The sequence below is a fragment of the Vanessa cardui genome, chromosome 21 (genome assembly GCF_905220365.1).
Source record: "Vanessa cardui chromosome 21, ilVanCard2.1, whole genome shotgun sequence".
NCBI classification, from domain to species: domain Eukaryota; kingdom Metazoa; phylum Arthropoda; class Insecta; order Lepidoptera; family Nymphalidae; genus Vanessa; species Vanessa cardui.
The window spans coordinates 11,533,434-11,553,367 of record NC_061143.1 but is presented as its reverse complement, the minus strand read 5'-3'; the positions used below and the strand labels follow the sequence as shown (position 1 = coordinate 11,553,367).

Sequence of the window (19,934 nt, the reverse complement as noted above, 5' to 3'; positions counted from 1 at the left end):
GGTGTTGCCGACAATAAAGTAAAATAGAACTTATTTTTATATCATTCATTTTTAGGTCCATCTTCTATAATGAATAGGCAATACAATAGATGCTTATTGTGTAAAATTAGTAAATATTGCTTCACATAATGCCACATTTTTTTTACTATTATAAATTAATAACATAAGAATTGTCATAAACGGTTTAACAAAATCTAATCTATGAAATAAAGAAAACAAATTAAAAACATATTTGTGCGAGTTTAAAAATGTATTAATTATGAAATAAATCTATAGTTGGTACATGGCTTGGGTTGTCTTTTATGTTGGTCATGTTGTTATATTACACAGCGGTTCTGACGATCCAGTTGGTGAAATAAGCGATAGGGGTCGCGACAATGCTAGACCACGAGCTGTTTCCGTAGTTGAGTCCAGAAACGACGCCCACTGTGACGTTGCCGAAGAACCAGGGACTGCCGCCGTCGGCGTTGGAGACGTTGTACCATTGAGTATAAGTTCCGCAGAGGATGTTAGACGTGGAGTTGAAGTTTGTCTGATTGGTCGGCAGATTGACGCCGCAGTTATTGCCACTAACCGTCCTTATGGAGGTAACGCTGAGAGCGTATGAGAACTGCAACAAGAAGAACAACGTATTCACATACCCAATCGAAAAATTAGTAATTTCATACGAGTACACACAGAGAATGAATGTTCAGTAATCAACTCACATTGCCACGACCCCAACCTCCTTGCGCCAAAACTAATCCATTGGGGATAACAGTTTGTGGCGCCGAAATAGCAGCCCGTTGTATGAGATGGCTGTACGTGATAACGGACGCCAGTCGCACTACGGAGATATCGTGAAACTGGGCGGTGAAGTTGTCTCTGGGGTAGTTGATAATTCTGTCGACGTAGTTGATGACACCACCGGTGTGGAGGTACCTAGCACCTGCGCGGATACGGTGTGAAGATGGTCTGAAAATATGAGCAATACGTAAAAATATGGCTAATAGCTAACGGTTGCTTAATTTATTCTTAAAAAGGCAGTGGAGCACTCTTCTCGCGTAATCAGGTCCAGATATTATAGATATTGTAAATAGTTCGGATAGCTCTTTTCTGCAGAATAAAAACAACATCTGCAGCATTACCTCATAACAACATTCCATATGACATAGACTGTTAAAATTACTAAAATAAACTAGTCTAGCAGTACTTATGTTTATAATTATTTTTCTTATTTATATATTATTTTTCTTGCATAAATGGCATGGCACTACTTAGTTTCCTTGCTAGCGCATACAAATGCGTGCCCCACTGCAGTTTAGGGTCAAGGGTTATCCCTTAAAAGACCGTCGACTCACCGAATTCAAGCATTGAATTTTTTAAAGTGATCGCAGGAGGATTTTATTTGACATCTGGCAGGGAAAACAAAACACATTTAGGATTTTTTGCATTTAGTACTACATAGATTATTTATGTCAAACCAACTAAGAACCCGCGACAGAGCACTGCTTACGACGTCATAGTTGTTTATTTTTCTATCAAGTTTAAAAATGAGGGATGTATCATCTGCAAACAGTACAATATCGCAAGTATTTTTTACGAAATAAGGTAAATCATTTATATATATTAAGAACAAGAAAGGTCCCAAAATTGAACCCTGTGGTACACCCATTTGCGCCACAGCGCCATTTGATTTTGCACCATTAACCACAACCTTCAAAACTCTTTCACTAAGGTAGGAGGAAATTAATTTCAATGCAAGGCCCCTGATACCATAATATTTAAGCTTTTCTAGGAGAATACCATGCCTAACGCAATCGAATGCTTGCGATAAGTAACAAAAAACTCCCACGCACTATAAATGTGCTCAATGAATGCTCCATCAGTACATCCGCATCAGTAGTCGTGCCACATTTAGTGAAACCAAACTGTTGAGAACGCAATAGTTTGTTCGAGAAATAGTATAATAACAATTGATGAAGCATGATTTTCTCAAAAATTTTACTCAATACGGGCAAAATATAGATCAAAATCAAATAAACAAAATCGAAATATAACCTTTTTTTTATTGGACCATATTAAGGCTCATCGTCATGCTTTACTAAAGTTTTATTATTGCCCTTAGAGTACTTACCGACGGATGTTTACAATTACGTCAAACTGAATTAATATGCGAATGAAACAAATGTACACAGAGGTTTAATATCTGAGGGCACGGCAGTGCCCCAGCCAAGTCATGACTAAACGGAATAGGGACCTAGTGTGCACTCTGGATCCACTGCTCGCAGATTATTTCGAGAGCAGTGAAAATCTCGAAGATACGCACTCAATTCTGTTTTGTGCGGCTGGTGCCGCATGTCGTGTAGCTGGTGTTACATTTGAAGACACCGACCGAGCTACAAGACCAAAGACTGTTGCATCGGCCTGGCAGAGCAGGATTGAGAAACGTATTAATGAGACCAGTGTGCTCATTGGAAAACTATGTTGTTTTAAGGAAGGGAATACGCGTACACGTGTAATGCGTTTCGTGGGGCGGGCGTTCTTGGGGACTGGTATCAGTCCGCAAGAATATCCATCCCATATCGTGGAGCGTATTGACTTCCTAAAACAAAAAGTTTATGCATGGGCGAGCCGCATCCGTCGGTACAGGCGGCGAGTGGACCGTTATTACTTGAATCGCATGTTCCAGAGCGATCAAAGGTGGGTGTACAGAACGTGGGAGCGACTCGACGAGGGTGTGAGCGATGGGTATCGCCCGGATGATGATGCCACGAATACATTTTGGCGCAACATCTGGTCGGTACCCGTCGACCTCAAAGAAGGTGACTGGATGCGGGAAGTCAGGAAAGCGTGCGAGCCTTTGGAAGCGATGGGAGAAATTTCCATCGCTTCTGAAGATGTAGCCGCTGCAGTTCGGTCCGTTCAAACTGCAAGTCTCCAGGACCGGACGGGCTTCATAGCTTTTGGCTAAAATGGCTGCGCAGCTCGCATAAATGCTTGGCATCTCAGTTCCAGTCAGCTCTAGAGTCTGGGTCGCTACCACAGTTCCTTACCACCGGAGTCACCCACCTGCTCCATAAGTCAGGTAGTGCAACAGATCCTAAAAATTATAGACCGATTACTTGTTTAACCGACGGTCTATAAGCTCCTTACCTCCATTCTGAGAGATAAGATTAATAGTCACATAGAAAATAATAGTATTTTGTCCGTCTCTCAGAATGGATGTAGGGGTGGATCACGAGGCACTAAGGAGCTACTCCTCATTGATATGACCATTAGCCAACAGGTTCGTCGTTCTCGAAAGAGTCTGTCGACATGCTGGATAGATTACAAGAAGGCCTATGATTCTGTGCCGCATACATGGCTCTTGAGGGTGCTGGAGTTGTATAAATTAGATACAACTCTATGCAGTTTCTTGAGATCATGTATGGGACAATGGCGGACAGTCCTTCGCTATCCAGGATGTCGAACGATTCATAGTAATGACGAACCGATAAGGATTGAGCGGGGAATATTCCAGGGCGATAGTTTGAGTCCATTGTGGTTTTGTTTAGCCTTGAACCCTCTAAGTACTCTGTTGGAGAGCTCAAGGCTGGGCTATCGTTTGCGGAGAGGAGGTAAAGTAATATCCCACCTACTTTACATGGATGACCTAAAGCTCTTTGCACCTTCGGATTCACAACTGGTAGAGTTACTAAAGGTAACAGAAACTTTTAGTAATTCTATTAGAATGGAATTTGGAGTTGACAAATGCGCGGTTATGCATGTAAAGCGAGGAGAGACTGTGGAATCTGACGGATTACAACTTTCAGATTCCATAAACTTTAAGTCACTGTCCGCAAACGAATCATACAAATACTTGGGTATGTCGGAAGCGTTAGGCATCAATGTGACCGACATGAAACAATCATTGCAGGAGCGTTTCTTTGGTCGCCTGAAAAAGGTACTCAAAAGTCTTTTATCAGGTGGCAATAAGGTTCGCGCCTTCAATGGTTGGGTCATGCCGGTCTTGATGTACTCTTTCGACATACTCAAGTGGACTCAAAAAGAACTAGACGCATTGGATAGGAGAGTCCGTGTCCTGCTGACTACATATCGAATGCATCATCCTCGGTCTTCGGTGATGAGTTTGTACATCCCACGGAGATGTGGTGGCCGTGGATTTTTAAATGCCAAGACCCTACATAACCGTGAAGTATACAAACTCAGGGAGTATTTTCTCCACACTGACTTGGATATGCACCGAGATGTAGTTACAATAGACAAGGGACTAACTCCGCTCTCCTTAGGCAAAGAGAACTGGCGCAAACCTGTAGTACTAAGTACTGAGGACCGCAAGGAAGTATGGAAGAGCAAGGAGTTACACGGACGCTTCTATCGGGCCCTTCATGGTCCCGATGTGGACTTTATGGCATCCGTATCTTGGCTACGGTTCGGCAACCTATTTGGTGAAACCGAAGGTTTTGTCTGTGCGATTATGGACGAAGTTATCATGACGAACAACTACCGCAAGTATATTGTGAGGGATGGCACGGTGGACATATGTCGGGCGTGTCACACTCCGGGCGAATCCCTTAGACATATTATTTCCGGTTGTTCTCGTCTTGCTAACGGAGAGTATTTGCACAGACATAATCAAGTGACCAAGATTATCCATCAACAACTTGCACTTCGATACGGTCTTGTGGTATCAGAGGTACCATACTACAGGTATGTGCCCGACCCAGTTCTCGAGAATGGTCATATCACACTGTACTGGGACCGATCTATAATCACTGACAGGACTGTTGTCGCCAACAAGCCTGATATAGTGGTGATAGACTGGTCAGAGCACCGCACGATAATTGTTGACATCACCATCCCTCATGACGAGAATCTCGTGAAGGCTGAGAAAGATAAACAAATAAAATATCTTGACTTAGCTCACGAGGTTGTCGACATGTGGGATGTGGATACAGCAGTTATTGTGCCGATAGTTGTTTCAGCGAATGGCCCAATGGCCAAGAGCCTCGACCAACACCTTAAGAGGCTCTCGTTAGGTAGCTGGGTCAAGGGCCTGATGCAGAAGGCAGTACTCTTCGGCACGGCGCGTATTGTGAGGAAGTTCCTCTCGCTGGAGCCCTGACCACCGGTGGCTTGGACCCTGTTCCCGCCACTGGTTGGCCTCTGTATTTTATATTTTTAAATATATTTTATGTTCGTATTTTATATTTAAAAATGTAACTATATATGAATTAAAACAAATAAAAAAATAATAATAATAAAAACTTTATTGAAAAAACACAATGCTTACATAATAGATTAGAACATATGGCACAATATTAATCTTCTTAAACTTAGCTTAAACGATTACAATGATTTCCATTGGTTTTGGTGCATTATGGTTTTAGCAATTTTAAAATGTTTGATTATCTTTGGACCCCAAACTAGGAGACCTGTATCGTGGAGCCCGAACACTTGATTTAACAGGTTGCTTATCATCGGACCAAGATTTAAATATTCACCAATCTGATTCTCTATACCTATAGCATTTGTGTTTGGTGTAACGTGTTAGTATTTTATACTTTATGTACGTCTTTAACAAGTACTTATATTAGTATGATAAAAATATAATTATAATTGTTAAATAATAAATAAATATAGTAATAAAAAATATATATTTAAAAATAATATATATATATATATATATATATATATATATATATATATATATATATATATATATATATATATATATATAGGAGAGGGTCTTGAGCCAGGATGTTATTTTAATTTTAGCCTCTTTCATTGTTAGATGTCTTAAGTCACAGTATTTTAGTGTTTTGTTGTATACTTGAGATTGAACAAAAGGAGGAAAGCGTCTTGCAAGGGCAGTAGTGATACGTGGTATGGGTACTTTGTAAACTCTTTTTGTAGTAATCCCATTATCCGGATTGCTGTGTAGCTTAGCGTGCTTTATTATACATGTTTTTAATATATATAACTGCCGAACTGATAAAACTTCAGCTTCTTTGTAAAGCGCAGATGTGGGATACCTGAACGGTTTTTTCAACATAACTTTAAGTACTGATCTTTGAGCTCTCTCAAGTTCAAGCAGCAGAGTTTTTGTTGCGCTGCCCCAAGAGGATATACAGTAATTTATTAATGACTGGCACAATGACATGTATACTGTTCGGAGAATTTTAGTGTTAGTGACGTCTCGTAACTTATTCATTACGTTAAGTATTTTGCGCGTCCTAGTTGTGATGTAGTTGATGTGATGTTTGAATGAGAGGTTATGATCAATATATATTCCGAGGTATTTGATGGTATCCACTCTTTCTATTTCTTCGCAACTGCATTGATCATTTGCTATTTTGCACGTGTGTATTTTTAGACATAAAGATGTTTCTGGAGATGAAATAGCAGTTTTGTGAAAGCATATATACTTAGTTTTCTTTATATTTAGTGTGAGAAGGTTCTCTTGCAACCAGTTTTTAACCATTTCTATACCTTTCTGGGCATGATGGATTGTTTCTTCCCAATTGGAGCCGTGAAAGATTAGTGCTGTATCGTCTGCATATGAGATTATGTTGGCATTTCTTATCACCAGGTTTTGTAGGTCATTTATATATAAAATAAACAGCGTTGGTCCGAGTATACTTCCTTGAGGTACTCCAAAATTGGTTACTTGGTGCTGACTTGTGAGATGGTTTATCCTAACACATTGTTGTCTACCTGTAAGGTAAGTTTTAAACCAGTCTAGCGATTTCCCTCTAATACCCGTCAGTTCCAGTTTCCTTAGAAGAATGGGTATCGAAACGGTGTCAAACGCCTTTGCAAGATCCAGAAACATACCAATGCACTTTTCTTTTTTATCCAAATGTTTAGCAATTGTAGTAGTTAGTGGTAACTTCTTCAGATTGAGCGATGTCATTGAGTATGTTACATGCAAGGTTTTCTCCTAGGGTTGCAAAGTACTCGCAGCATATGTTCAAGGAATGAAGTTTATTTCTAGAGGTTTTTATTTGAAGTAGTTCTTCTGGTTCGTTCACATCTTTTGTCATATAACATATATTTTTGATAGATTTCCATAGTTTGTATGAGTTATCCTTGTTTTCTTCTAATTCTGTTTGTTCAAAATCAGCTTTAAGTTTTCGTAATAGTACAAAAGTTACGGTACCTTGTGTAAATGACTTTTAGCAAATCGTTGTTTGGTTGTGCTCTGTGTTGACTATGTAACTTGTCTCGATGTCTCATACACCTCATAAGCCCTGGTGTTACCCATGGCTTCAATATTATTCGATATTATTCATATTATTCGATAAAAAAATTTATAGATGATAAAATGATAGTTAGATGATAGATGATAAAAAAGCGTGGAGTTAATACCTGTTGACAGGCAGGAATGGCAGGATACATTACGTACGTATATAATTGTATTTAACTAATAGGACTGTCTTTTTTAAATGAGAATCGCAGAAACGCCAAGTGGCTCAACTTACTCCTTTGCAGAAATACATATATTCTGTTTTTGTCTAATCAATTGTATTCGATCTAGCTATTTCTCTTTATTTTAAAAAGTGTTTCGAGTTCCTTTGTGTGACTCATTAATTTGCATTCTCTTACATCAAATGAGAGTCCAATCTAAGTCGATCACCAAAAGCGAGCTCAAAGCCTCTCTCAGAGTTTTATATCGAAAATTATTCTGAACTCAAAATAGTTTATGTAGTGATAAAAGTTGACTAAGACATTTAAGAGTACAGTATGGTTTATAAAATAATATATAATCAGATATATCAGAGCCTATACCTATACAATTGTACATACTATAAATTTATAATGTTGTGCGTTACAGCACATAGCATAAAAAATATAGTGTCAATTAATTGATGTGTGTTGCTAAATAAAGTCAAGATTTCTAGTAAAGATGTTTATTTATTATATGTAGTTGAGAACCTAACTAAAAATAAACTTCTTTTGTGTGTTCTCAAGTGACTGACATAGCCATTCTGCAGTTCTGAGTAAAAGATGCGATTCGCAATTTTGTCACGGACATTCGGGAGACATGGCCGCCCCACCGCAATTGCCAACGCATTAAATAAGCCTCTATACCGTCGACATTAGCTCTTCGCAGAACTTCTGTGTTACGGATACGGTCCGACCAGCAGATGTTAAGAATATCACGTAGGCACGTAAGGTGGAATCTATCTAATGTACGGATATGCTTGCGGCAGGGGCACCATGTTTCAGAGGCAAACAAGAGATTCGGCAGAATGACCACCTTGTACATCGCTACTTTCGTAGAAAGCATTATGTCGTGTGAGTGGAAAACCTTGAGACGAAGTCTGCCAAAGGCTGCAGCAGCTGCTCCATTCTGCTGTTTACTTCGTCGTCCATAAGGCACTTTGATGTTATGGTGCTCCCCAGATACTTAAAATTGCCTACCAACTTAAGAGATTCATTACCGAGTTTTACGTCGACTGGGTCTCTATTCAGTGTATTACAGAACATGACTTTCGTCTTGTCTACACTGATCATAAGCCCGAATATATGACACGACTCAGCAAGACTTGACAAAAGTCTCTGTAAACCGTCTGGGGATTCCGCCACGAAACACAAGTCATCAGCGTACTTTATCTCAGCAATAATGACGTGAAACAGTTTTGGTGTGATCCTTTAGTCTGGCCAGATTGAAGACTCCACCGCCCACAGTGCGAAAACGGATACAGATGCCCTCAGTCAAAGTCTGCAAACATTCCCGAACTTCAAAGTACAGAGCAAACAGAGTTGGGGCAAGAACGCAGCCTTGCTTTACACCACAGCTTACTACAAAAAAACTCTGAATATTCACCCTGTACTGACACAGCATCGTATGTCGTCATGCAGGAGTCGACCATTTTTACAAACTTTTCCGTGTATCCAAGCTTCGTCAGCATAACCCATAAGGCTTCCCGAGGTACGCTGTCGAAAGCCTTTTCCAGATCAAACGAAAATATTAAACCCATGACAAATGGTGTTTTACTGACATATTCTTTCATTTTTGAAAAATTTTGACCGTAAATTATTTTAAGTCTAATGATAAATGTAACAGAGAGAGAATTAACGGGTGGTCGCGACCACTTTACCATCAGGTGGCCTCCTGAATATACCATAAAAAACGACCCGTTACGACATTAATATAATTTAGAACAGTGATAGTTCAATAAGACAGTTTATGACAGTCTCAGTTCCGTGCCGTAAAACATATATTCCAAACCGGTGAAATGTTTACTTTCATCTAAGTTTGAGTTACTTGTCGATTCTCCTCGACAGAATTTACTTTCTAAACCGATGGTAACTTCACTTAATATAAAAAAGTTGTTAAATGAAGATTCAAAAGTGCTTGTAAAAGTCTACTTGAAAAAAGTATACTTTGGTTTTGATTTGATTCAATGTCTTTTGGATGCCGATTTACAAACAATTGTAAAGCCCAACTCAAATATGATGTCCAATAAAAATAGGCTTTATTTCGATTTTGTCATCACATCTTCACACAGAAATAAAAATAATTCCTCTAATAGATGTTATCTATCTACAACAGGTTTTACACGTAATAATGATAGGAAATTGTAAACATTTGTTGATTATTACTCAATATTGATTGTTAAAACCTTCTCAGAATAACCACAATAAGCGAATATCATGTGAAATCCATTTTTAAATATTTTCCTGATATCGCTTATATTCAGAACAATGATAATAAACTTATTATGTTTACGTTTTACGCTAAATCTTCATATTCTAATTATCTCATCGATAAAATTGTGCTTGTCATGCAAATTTACATGCATGTGCCAGCTGTTTACTGACTTCGCTGGTAAGAATAAATATATATATCGTATAAATAGAACTATGGTTTCTGATCCAGTGTCTTTGCCGCCATAAACAGAATACCTCATTACGGCTTTATCACAATCTGGTGGATAAAATCATAATTTTTATGTCTTCAGAAGAATGCATTGTTTATATTGTCATAATTAGATTTTATATTATATAAGTATCGTCAGCAAACAAAATTATATCACAGATACTTCAAACATAGGAAGGAAGATCATATATCATATATAGGAGGTCAGGCTACATGGGAATTATGTGAGTGTACAATAGGGTGTAGTAATACACTATCTATTTTGTCAATCTCATCTGATGGGAGGGTGGGTAAATGTGACAAGACTGGAAAATAACTTTATTAACTATAAGATGTTCGAAAATCCACAACGGCCTGATATTTAAGACATTTTCTGCTCCACAAAACCACTCTATAGGACCAGCTTTAGTGGGCGAAACTCACTTCTTAAAGGCCAGCAATGCACTTGCAAGCCTCCCGGTCTTGAAGATGTCCTTGGGCGATGGTAGTCACTTTTCATCAGGTGTGTTTTCCGTTTGTTTGGCACCTATAGCATAATAAAGTTCAGACGTACAATCAACGGCTTTACACGCTTTCCGAGGCACGGTTACTACGGTTATTTTTTAACTTTTTAACGGTAACCTGGGGTTTTAGGCAAGGACTTCGGGATCTGCGGCCTTATGTCCAGCCGATATACCAACGAGTTAGTCAAGAATATATATCATAAAGAAAATATGAATTGAATAGTTATATAAATAAATAAAATATTAAATAAGCAATAATAAACATAAACAATACTCACTTTTATTTCAATACGTTGAAATAAACGCGATTAATATAAGGCCTTATTAAATATCTGCAGCAAACTGCTATAATGAGAGTCACGCAAACGATGCACCAAACTCAAACTTAATCGGAATTGAAGGAGAAATGTAAAAATCTATCGCCCGAGTGTAAAATGCTCTATGCTGCTGCTCGAAGATCCTCTAAAGAGAAAAATCATCGTTACGTATGGATTAAGTTTGGCAATATTTATATGCGTAAAACGGAATCATCGCCTGCTATATTAATAAAAATGAAGAACTTTTAAATAATTTAAAATAGATTTATGTATATTTATTAATTAATTCATTTATTTCAATTTTTATTGTTTTTATTTAGATATGTCATAACTGGCATAAATTAACCAAAATAATTTATTAATCAAAATATTAAATTGTAATTATGATTTAATATGCTTGACAGAAACAAATCTTAATCCGGGTATATTTAGCCACGAAATAATTGACACTGGTTATAATGTTTTCCGTAGAGATCGTTGCTCATTCTGTATAAATAAGAAAGACGGCGGTGGCTTTCTTATTTATACTATTATTATCATGTTATTCGTCAAACATCTCGGGATAGTAAAAATGAGGATTTATGGTTGAGTATATTAATTAATAGTAATGGAAATGTCAATGTCATTAATATATGCGTATGCTACTTACATCGAAGAGTTTTACGATTCTTGCATGAAAACGATCAATAACAAAAGCAACTCGGAATTTTTAGATATTTGAGGCGCAACCAATAAGTACCAACGACAAACATCATCCACCTTTAAGTATTGAACTTACTTTTATTAAAAACTGTTAAAACAATATGGAATCCAAAAATAGTGGGAAACTTAATCATTTTAAAGGCAATTTTGACAACATTCGTTCAGAGTTGAAAGAAGTCAATTGGAATGAAATATTATCCTCTTCTGATGTGGATATTAATGTAAAAAATTTCTATGACAGGCTTAACTCTATACTTCAAAAAAAACACATTCATCGCAATATCCAATCTGGTTCAGTAATACTTTAAAACATAATTTAGAAAAAAAACATAGATATCACAAACAACATAGAAAGTTTGGTAATACACATGACTACGACAATTTTGTGCTTTTGAGAACAAAATGTAAAAATCTTATTGATAATTGCTAAAACAAATTCATTAACTCTGTTAAGGAATCAGTCATCAATAATCCAAAGGCATTTTACAGATATGTAAATAATATAAAAGACAGTAAGGTGTCGTCAATACCACAGTCTGTCACATATGGAAACCTAGCGTCAACCACGGGTGAATAGATGTGTCAACTTTTTGCGAATTTTTTTGGCTCTGTTTTCGACTATACCAGTATTGACATAAATTCAGTACCTACTCTTGGCTTTCTTCACAACTGCTCATTGAGTATTATTAATATTTCCGTTAAAGATATACTTTGTAAAATTAAACATCTTGATGTAAATAAGGGAGCAGGTCCTGATAATATACCACCTATTGTCATAAAATCATGTGCCAGTGAATTGTGTTATCCTATATTTTTGATTTTCAACATGCCCGAATGGAATCTTTCCTAAATATTGGAAAAATACCGACGTCCTTCCAATACTGAAGTCCGGATCCGGTCCAATCGCTCCCAATGTGAAAATTACAGGCCAATAAGTATTCTTTCCAGCTTTTCAAAAATATTTGAATCCCAGTGATTCAATATATACGATGTTATCTATCACCACGTGGCCCCGGTATTGACAAACAGACAACATGGTTTTGTTAGACATCGTTCCACAACATCGAATTCATTAGTATATAAAAACTACATCTGCAACACTTTTGCAAAACAGGGACAAACGGATTCCATATACACAGATTTTTCCAAGGCATTTGACAAAGTTAATCAAACCATCTTGTGTCACAAACTAGAAGCTTATGGTGTTTGTGGAAATCTTTTGAGATGGGTTGAATCCTACTTAAGTAGAAGAACGCAGTTTGTTGCAATCAAAGGATTTATATCAACACCCTCTATTATTATATCTGATGTTCCCCAAGGATCCCATCTGGGTCCGCTTTTCTTTATAATCTTTATTAATGACCTTGCTGAATGCTTGTCTTGTCCTTATTTATTTTATGCTGACGATCTTAAAATTTATAACACGATCCGTAACACCAATGATGCTTTGGGTCTTCAATACAATCTTCATACTGTAGAAAAATGGTGAGATTTAAGTCATATGCAACTTAACACAAGCAAATGCTTTGTGATAAGCTTCACACTCAAAAACAAAGCAAGATTGTCTTTGATTATAGCCTTAAAGGACCTCTGTCAAGGACTTAGAAGTTATTTTTGATAAATTAACCTTTAGAGATCATTATGACAGCATTATAACCAAAAGTTGCAAACTGCTTGGCTTCATCGCTCGATCCACTAGTATAGTCTCTATTTATATCAAAAAAGGATGATATCGTAACTTATTCTAAGCTAAAAATAGGAATAGTGGAATGTATTTACATTTAACAGTACCATATGCTTTAAAATAATTAAAGTTCTTAAATATGTTGTGACAATTAATATATATTTAATAATATATTTATCATTTTATACGTTATCAGATATATACTTTATTTATTTAACCTATTCCCATATAATTTACAAGTCAGTTTCCAAACGTATCCTGTAAGAGATCAGATCTCCTACTGATCTCTTACAGGATACATATTTAAGAACTTGTGTAAAAGTGGAGCTACTCGGTACTTCTGCGATTTCTTGAATTCATATTAATTATCATAAGGTGTATCAGTATTGTATATACTGACTGATTTAAGAAAAAGCGATTCACAGTAGGCAAACATTTATTTACCTTGTTAAGCAATCGAAGGAAACAAAGACGTGGAGAGTCAAGACAAGAGAGTTGTTTGTGGGAAGTAATAGTGTTTACGTTTTCGCAGATTGGTGGAAGGCGAAATTAATTTATGTTTACTGTGACAAGTCCACCCGCGTCATAATAATCTTAATTTGAAAAATATAAGCATTACAGTATTTACACCAAGTCGCTTATATCTACACTAATTACTAAACAATGTTTTAAACATTCTTACTAATTTAAATAAAATATACCACGAGGACAAATGAAATAAAATTAAGTAAAAAAAATAAAATTAAAATTTATAAACAAAATAAGCTTAAATCTATTTAGGAACTACAAATTTTTTCTTTAAAATTTTGGAATATGTAAATTTGTTTAAATATAGTATTAAAAGGATCATAAAATATGTCTACATCTCGACAACGTATAAAGTCATTCAAAAGTTTAACAGCCCTAGCAGTGGGGCTGTTGCTAGCTTGGGCTAAATGCCACATAGGTGGGTAGCAAAACAATCTACGAGTATGTTGCCGTCTTCCAACACCACGCATATATTTGTCGGGAACATATAAATATATTGCTTCGCGTACAGCAGTGCTATCCACCCTGTGCACTAAAATTAAATAATGAAATTTTATATGTGCGGAGTCTCGCCTAAGCTGAAGTGAATCTAGACCAACCATACCTGACACAAACATTGAAGGGTGTAGAAAAGGATAGTACCCATATTTACGTTTAGACAAATATCTACAGAATTTTCTTTGTATTTTTTCTAACATTATAGCATAGTTTGCCTCACGTGGACTCCAAACTATTGCATTATATTCTAATTTACTGCGGACATAGGCCTTATACAATTGTTATATGGTTTATTTATATTGTATGGTATATATGGTATTATTAAATTGCGATGATATTCTAATAATGAAACCAAGGCCTTTATTAGCATCTTTGCATTTTTTAAGTATATGATCATGAAAATTTAATTTCCTATCCATTATAACTCCTAAATCCCTGATTTTTAGTACATTCTCCATTGGTGTGTCAGACAGATTGTATATACATATTTTTAATAAGTTTATGAGATCGAGAAAGGTGATAGTTTTACATTTTGATTTATTAAATGATAATTTGTTTCTTATAGTCCAGTCAACTACGGTATCAATATCACGCTGTAGCGCTTTACAGTCTTTAGTTTCGGTTACAGATATGTACAATTTCAAATCATCAGCAAACATAAGGCATTTTGCATTAGAGATAACACTTGGCAAATCATTTATCATCATCAAAAATTGCATAGGACCCAAAGTACTACCTTGACTAACCCCTGATCGAGTATAATACTCTTCAGATTTATACCCGTCTAACTTAACAAACTGTCTTCGATTTTTTAAATAGTGAGCCATCAATTTTAAGAGAGAAGTTGAAAATCCTAATAAAGCAAATTTGTTTAAAAGTACATCATTATCTACGAGATCAAAGGCTTTCTTAAAATCAAAGTAGGCGGCATCTACTTGACAACCAGACTTAACTTTAGTATTTATATAATCTACAAATTCTGTATGATTAGTCAATGTGGAGCGTCCAGGACGAAACCCATGCTGACAATCACTCAATTGTCCCTTTATTTGTTTAAAAATTATGTTATTAAGAATTGATTCAAATATCTTTCCAAATACACATAGAACAGCGATTGGTCTATAATTTGTTATATGGACGAGCCCGTTTTTAGAATAGGTGTTACTCGAGACACTTTCCACTTGGTAGGATATAAACATTGTTTAATTGAAAGATTTTATACATGAAGTAACGGCACTTCCAAAGCTGACAAGCAATCTTTTACTAGAAAGGGAGGTATGTTGTCAGGACCATAAGTAGTTGAAGCTTTTAGTCGCGCTATTGCAAATCTGAGTTCGACAACTGTCACTTGTTCGATGGTTACTGTAGATTGGCAACCAAAGCGATTAGCCTCTTCCTCAGCTATCTTAACGTCTAACAGAGGAGAAGTATCATGAAACACGGAACTAAAATATTTAGCAAATGAATCAATGGCTTTCTGCCCTTCTACAGCTTTATTCTTATAAGTATATGTTTTTATCTGCTGTCTAGTTTTACGTTTTTCCTTTACAAATTGTCAAAAGCTTGATGGCTCTTTATTTATATTGTTTTCAACTCTAGATATATAATTCTTAAATTCTATATCTATAAGATACTTGACTTTAGTTCTGTAGTATTTAAAAAGTTCTTTATTAAACTCTAATTCATAACACTTAAACTTTTTTAGATTAAAATATTTTAATTTTATATAATATATTATTTCTTTGGTATACCATTTTGGATAAAAATATTTATTACTTTTGACTATTGTTCTTGTAGGAACGTGTGTACTAATTACACTATTAAGTTTATTATAGAGTATATCTACGGCTAAGTCTATATTTAAATGCTGTTTCAAGTAAGTCGGTCCAGTCAATATTAGCAATATCAAAGTACAAGCTATGCAGATCTGCTTGCCGAAAGTTCCACTCCGTGATTAAATATTCTCCTGGTGTAAGAGATGTTGGATTTTTTGCTGTTCTAGGAAGTGTGAGCAGTATCTCTAAGGGCGGGTGGTATACATCCATGGGGACTAGATGTTCCGTATCGGATGATATTTTAATATTATTGGGATCTAGAGTAGTTAGGACTAAATCTAAGATACATCCATATTTATTGCTAATATTATTACATTGTTGTAACTTACTATTTTCCATAAAATTATTAAATTGAGATCTAACACTATTATTGCATGAATTTAAATTGAAATCACCAACTATCATAAATGGATATTCAGTATACATATTTATAGCATTTTCTATACATGTAACTGGGTGGTAAGTATACTACACATATCATTAACTAAATATTTTTCCAGGTAATAATAGCAAACAATAATTCTTTATCATCAGTTAAGTTATCTACATTTGTAATTCTTTTCATATTATAACAATTTTTAGTTGCCAATACACCCCGACCCACTCGCCGGGCCGGTCTTTCCGTAGGACACAGTATTCGGGTGGAAATAGTTCAGTTTCATTTACAGAGCTATTGAGGAAGGTTTCTGTAAGGATGACAATATCGCTAGCTATTATTTTAATATTATTATAAAACATATTAGTTTTCGTTCTGAGACCTCTTACATTTTGGTAATATAACAATATTTTTTTAGGACGTGTAATTTTGGTATAAATATTTTTAATCTTGTGTTTATTTCCTTACTTCGGATATTTAAAACTACGTCTGCTATAATAATGATTATGCGAGAAAAAACTGCGGACTTGTATCTTCCATATCTAAAGTTTTAGGTTTAGCAGGCCTCGGTAGTAAATATCCATAATACTTGTAATCAGCCAAAATTTTACATAATATATCATTGAAGACATGCTTTAAACCCGAATTAGTCAACTTCCCAGTTTTTAACGAGAACATATCAAAAGTAACTGTGGCATTGGAATAATAGAAATATGCATAAGCGTTATTTTTAAGTTCTAGGTATAAAAGGTTTTTAAATAATTCTATTTTGTAATTGTATATAGGTGCACCACACACATACGTAGGTGTACATATAATTATGTTTGTATTCGAAACATATTGTATAGCTTCCCTCAAATATACAATCAATTCTGCATAATCAGTACAAGATGCCTCAAAATCTGTTTCTCCCAACATTATAATACAATAGTCAATCATACTATAATTACGTAATTTGTAGTCTAATTTCTGAAGAAGACGTTTTATGTTACAATTTGGTGACACCTAACGAATATAGTCAAATTGGTTAAATGTTGCATCGACAGTTTGTAATGTACCGCAAGCACTACTGGTTAAAATACACATTTTTAGTTTTCTGCCTTGTTCTTTATTATAATGTGATGCGTGAATGGTGTTTGGATGATTATTTCGTGCAGTGTCAGCTACTGGATCTTTACTTTTCACGGCTCCGGTCGTAATATGGTTGGAACAAGCAGTGTCACTTGGAGGGTAATATGTATTATTCGAAAATAATTGATCGCTTTGGTTCCTAGATTCGCTAAGAGATGGCGTTACTGGAACTATTTCTTGCTCTTATTTCTCTCTCTTATTTCTTTCTTCAATGGATTTTCTTTTACTCATAAGTTTATTTTCAGTATCAGAATCTTGGTTCTCATTTTAATCATGTTCAACTGATTACTGGATTCACACGAAGGTACATGCTCTCTAGTATGTGTAAGTTTCTGAATTTTCAATTCATAATCACAAATTAGCTTTACCTGTTGATTATTTTCGAGCAGTAGATTTTTAGTGTCATCTAGCATTTGATTAGCGGTAACTGTATCCTGTGCTTCCATAGGGTTAACTTTAAGACCTAGGGATTAATCGATTGATTTTTAAAATATATAGATATCAGCTATATAATAGGGAATCACCTCTAGTCTGCAAGCCAAGTAGCACTCAGTAAAGATGGGAAGATATTGCTCCTGAAGAGATGGAGTGAATATCGCTGGTTTTTTAGTGAGTATTCCGATGAGCTGAGGTGCACCAGACACTCTCACTACCGGTAAATCTCACATATCACTTCACATGGGAAAACGCATAAGAGCGTTTGTTGCAGCGAGAAAAAAGAAAAAAGAAAAAAGAACATGAATTTCTTTATATGACGGTGTTGCCGACAATAAAGTAAAATAGAACTTACTTTTATATCTTTCATTTTTAGGTCCATCTTCTATAATTAATAGGCAATACAATAATAGATGCTTATTGTGTAACATTAGTAAATATTGCTTTACATAATGCCACATTTTTTTTTTACTATTATAAATTAATAACATAAGAATTGTCATAAACCGTTTAACAAAATCTAATCCGTGAAATAAAGAAAACAAATTAAAAACATATTTGTGCGAGTGTAAAAATGTATTAATTGTGAAATAAATGTATAGTTGGTACATGGCTTGGGTTGTCTTTTATTTCAGTCGACATGACTGAAATAAAAGATTATTTGACTATACTAAAATAACTACATTAAAATTTTTATGAGTAATTTAACAAAAATTATTCATGAAATAAAAGAAGAAAATAAAAAATGTATTTATGCGAGTGTAAAAATGTATTAATTATGAAATAAATCTATAGTTGGTACATGGCTTTGGTTATCTTTTATTTCGGTCATGTCGTTATATTACACAGCGGTTCTGACGATCCAGTTGGTGAAATAAGCGATAGGGGTCGCGACAATGTTAGACCACGAGCTGTTTCCGTAGTTGAGTCCAGAAACTACGCCCACTGTGACGTTGCCGAAGAACCAGGGACTGCCGCCGTCGGCGTTGGAGACGTTGTACCATTGAGTGTAAGTTCCGCAGAGGATGTTAGACGTGGAGTTGAAATTTGTCTGGTTGGTCGGCAGATAGATGCCGCAGTTACTGCCACTAACCGTCCTTATGGAGGAAACGCTGAGAGCGTATGAGGACTGCAACAAGGAGAACAACGTATTCACATAACCAATAATGTAATTTGATACAACTACACACAGAGAATTAATATTCAGTAATCAACTCACATTGCCACGACCCCAACCTCCTTGCGCCAAAACTAATCCAACAAAATAGCAGCCCGTTGTATGAGATGGCTGTACGTGATAACGGACGCCAGTCTCACTACGGAGATATCGTGAAACTGGGCGGTGAAGTTGTCTCTGGGGTAGTTAATAACTCTGTCGACATAGTTGATGACACCACCGGTGTGGAGGTACCTAGCGCCGGCGCGGATACGGTGTGAAGATGGTCTGAAAATATGAGCAATACGGAAAAATATAGCTGATAGTTAACGATTGTTTAATTTATTCTTAAATAAGCCCTGAAGCACTCACGATGCAGAGAAACAGGAGGCAGCAGAGAGCACGTATCTGGAGTTGAGAATGCTCGCGGCGCAAGTCTGCTCCCAGAAGGCCCACGGCTGAATAGTCTCCACTTGCACGATGGAAGGGTACCTTTGCAAATAATCAGCCGATGCTGCGCCTGATGGTCAAAATAGTTTTGTTTGTAACTGTACACTGTGTTTTCTTCTTATTAAAGTTAAAATAAATTATCTTCGATATAAAACTTACCCACGAGGGCGAGACTCAGTAACCAGATGAGAGCCATTTTAATACGTTTCTTTGTTTCGAATGATCTTTTGAAATCGTACCTAAAGTTTATATACAAAATCTTTTTTATCTATGATGATTACAACAACAAAATATACCTTTAATAACGTTATCGACAGGCTAAACAGCAGATTATAATTTCTAAGTAAATATTACTTTTTATTTCAAGCGAAAAAAATGACTATACAAAATTATTCTCTCTTTGACATAATATTATTTTTTTCGCAGACGTTTGGGTTGAAAAAATTGA

The 19,934-nt window shown here is 35.8% G+C and overlaps 1 protein-coding gene and 1 long non-coding RNA gene across 2 annotated transcripts; both read right to left on the bottom strand.

Moving 5' to 3' along the window:
* Nucleotides 1–321: 321 nt before the first annotated feature.
* On the bottom strand, nt 322–19,682 carry LOC124539114 (trypsin delta-like). Its single transcript, XM_047116439.1, has 4 exons — nt 19,646–19,682; nt 19,409–19,556; nt 708–954; nt 322–610 (listed from the first exon to the last, which is right to left on the bottom strand). Exons 1-4 carry the CDS (start codon nt 19,680–19,682, stop codon nt 323–325), a joined length of 720 nt encoding a protein of 239 aa, XP_046972395.1. The 3' UTR covers nt 322.
* On the bottom strand, nt 18,635–19,140 carry LOC124538967. Its single transcript, XR_006966999.1, has 2 exons — nt 19,100–19,140; nt 18,635–19,009 (listed from the first exon to the last, which is right to left on the bottom strand). It is a non-coding gene; the product is annotated as an uncharacterized LOC124538967 (long non-coding RNA).
* Nucleotides 19,683–19,934: the final 252 nt, after the last annotated feature.

What these genes read in the sequence shown, in the direction of transcription:
- LOC124539114 (XM_047116439.1), bottom strand. Translation starts at nt 19,682, where the DNA reads ATGGCTCTCATCTGGTTACTGAGTCTCGCCCTCGTGG. An exon ending in GCCTCCTGTTTCTCTGCATC is followed by an intron (nt 955 to 19,408) that starts GTGAGTGCTTCA and finishes TCATATTTTCAG; the next exon opens with ACCATCTTCACACCGTATCC. An exon ending in GAGGTTGGGGTCGTGGCAAT is followed by an intron (nt 611 to 707) that starts GTGAGTTGATTA and finishes TTCTTGTTGCAG; the next exon opens with TTCTCATACGCTCTCAGCGT.